Source organism: Octopus bimaculoides, chromosome 23 (genome assembly GCF_001194135.2).
Source record: "Octopus bimaculoides isolate UCB-OBI-ISO-001 chromosome 23, ASM119413v2, whole genome shotgun sequence".
Classification (NCBI taxonomy): domain Eukaryota; kingdom Metazoa; phylum Mollusca; class Cephalopoda; order Octopoda; family Octopodidae; genus Octopus; species Octopus bimaculoides.
The window spans coordinates 29,760,313-29,760,664 of NC_069003.1; the positions used below are offsets into that span (position 1 = coordinate 29,760,313).

Consider the following 352-nt stretch of genomic DNA (forward strand, 5'->3'; position numbering starts at 1 on the left):
TATTGTTGATAATTGATTACAATGATGATGAAGATATTAAAAATGACAAATGTAATCACAAGATTAAGAATGGTAACAAGGCTAAAGGTGATGACTACAAAAGATGGAAAGAAGATGCTGATGTGGGGCAAAAGTGGTAAACCTACCTTGGCTTCAGACCTGGCCATTATTTCCTCAAATGGTGCATCTCTGAAACTTGTAAAGATTTGCAGCCTTTTCTTTTCTTCTTCATCTTTATTCACTGTTTCTTCTTCATCTAATAAAAACAAAATGAAAAAGAAAACAAAATCAATGAAAACACTCATCTGTGACTGAGTTGTCAAAATGGTTATAACCGAAACAAAGGCAGTGT

General features: G+C 33.2%; 1 protein-coding gene across 4 annotated transcripts in view; it reads right to left on the reverse strand.

Moving 5' to 3' along the window:
• LOC106869930 (protein EFR3 homolog A) overlaps positions 1-352 on the reverse strand; it is a 77,992-nt gene that overhangs the window by 11,186 nt on the left and 66,454 nt on the right. For all 4 annotated transcript variants that reach the window (XM_052976065.1, XM_052976064.1, XM_052976062.1 and 1 more), the window contains one exon: positions 147-256. In XM_052976065.1, coding sequence (XP_052832025.1) covers positions 147-256 — 110 coding nt within the window. The remainder of the gene's footprint in view (positions 1-146; positions 257-352) is intronic.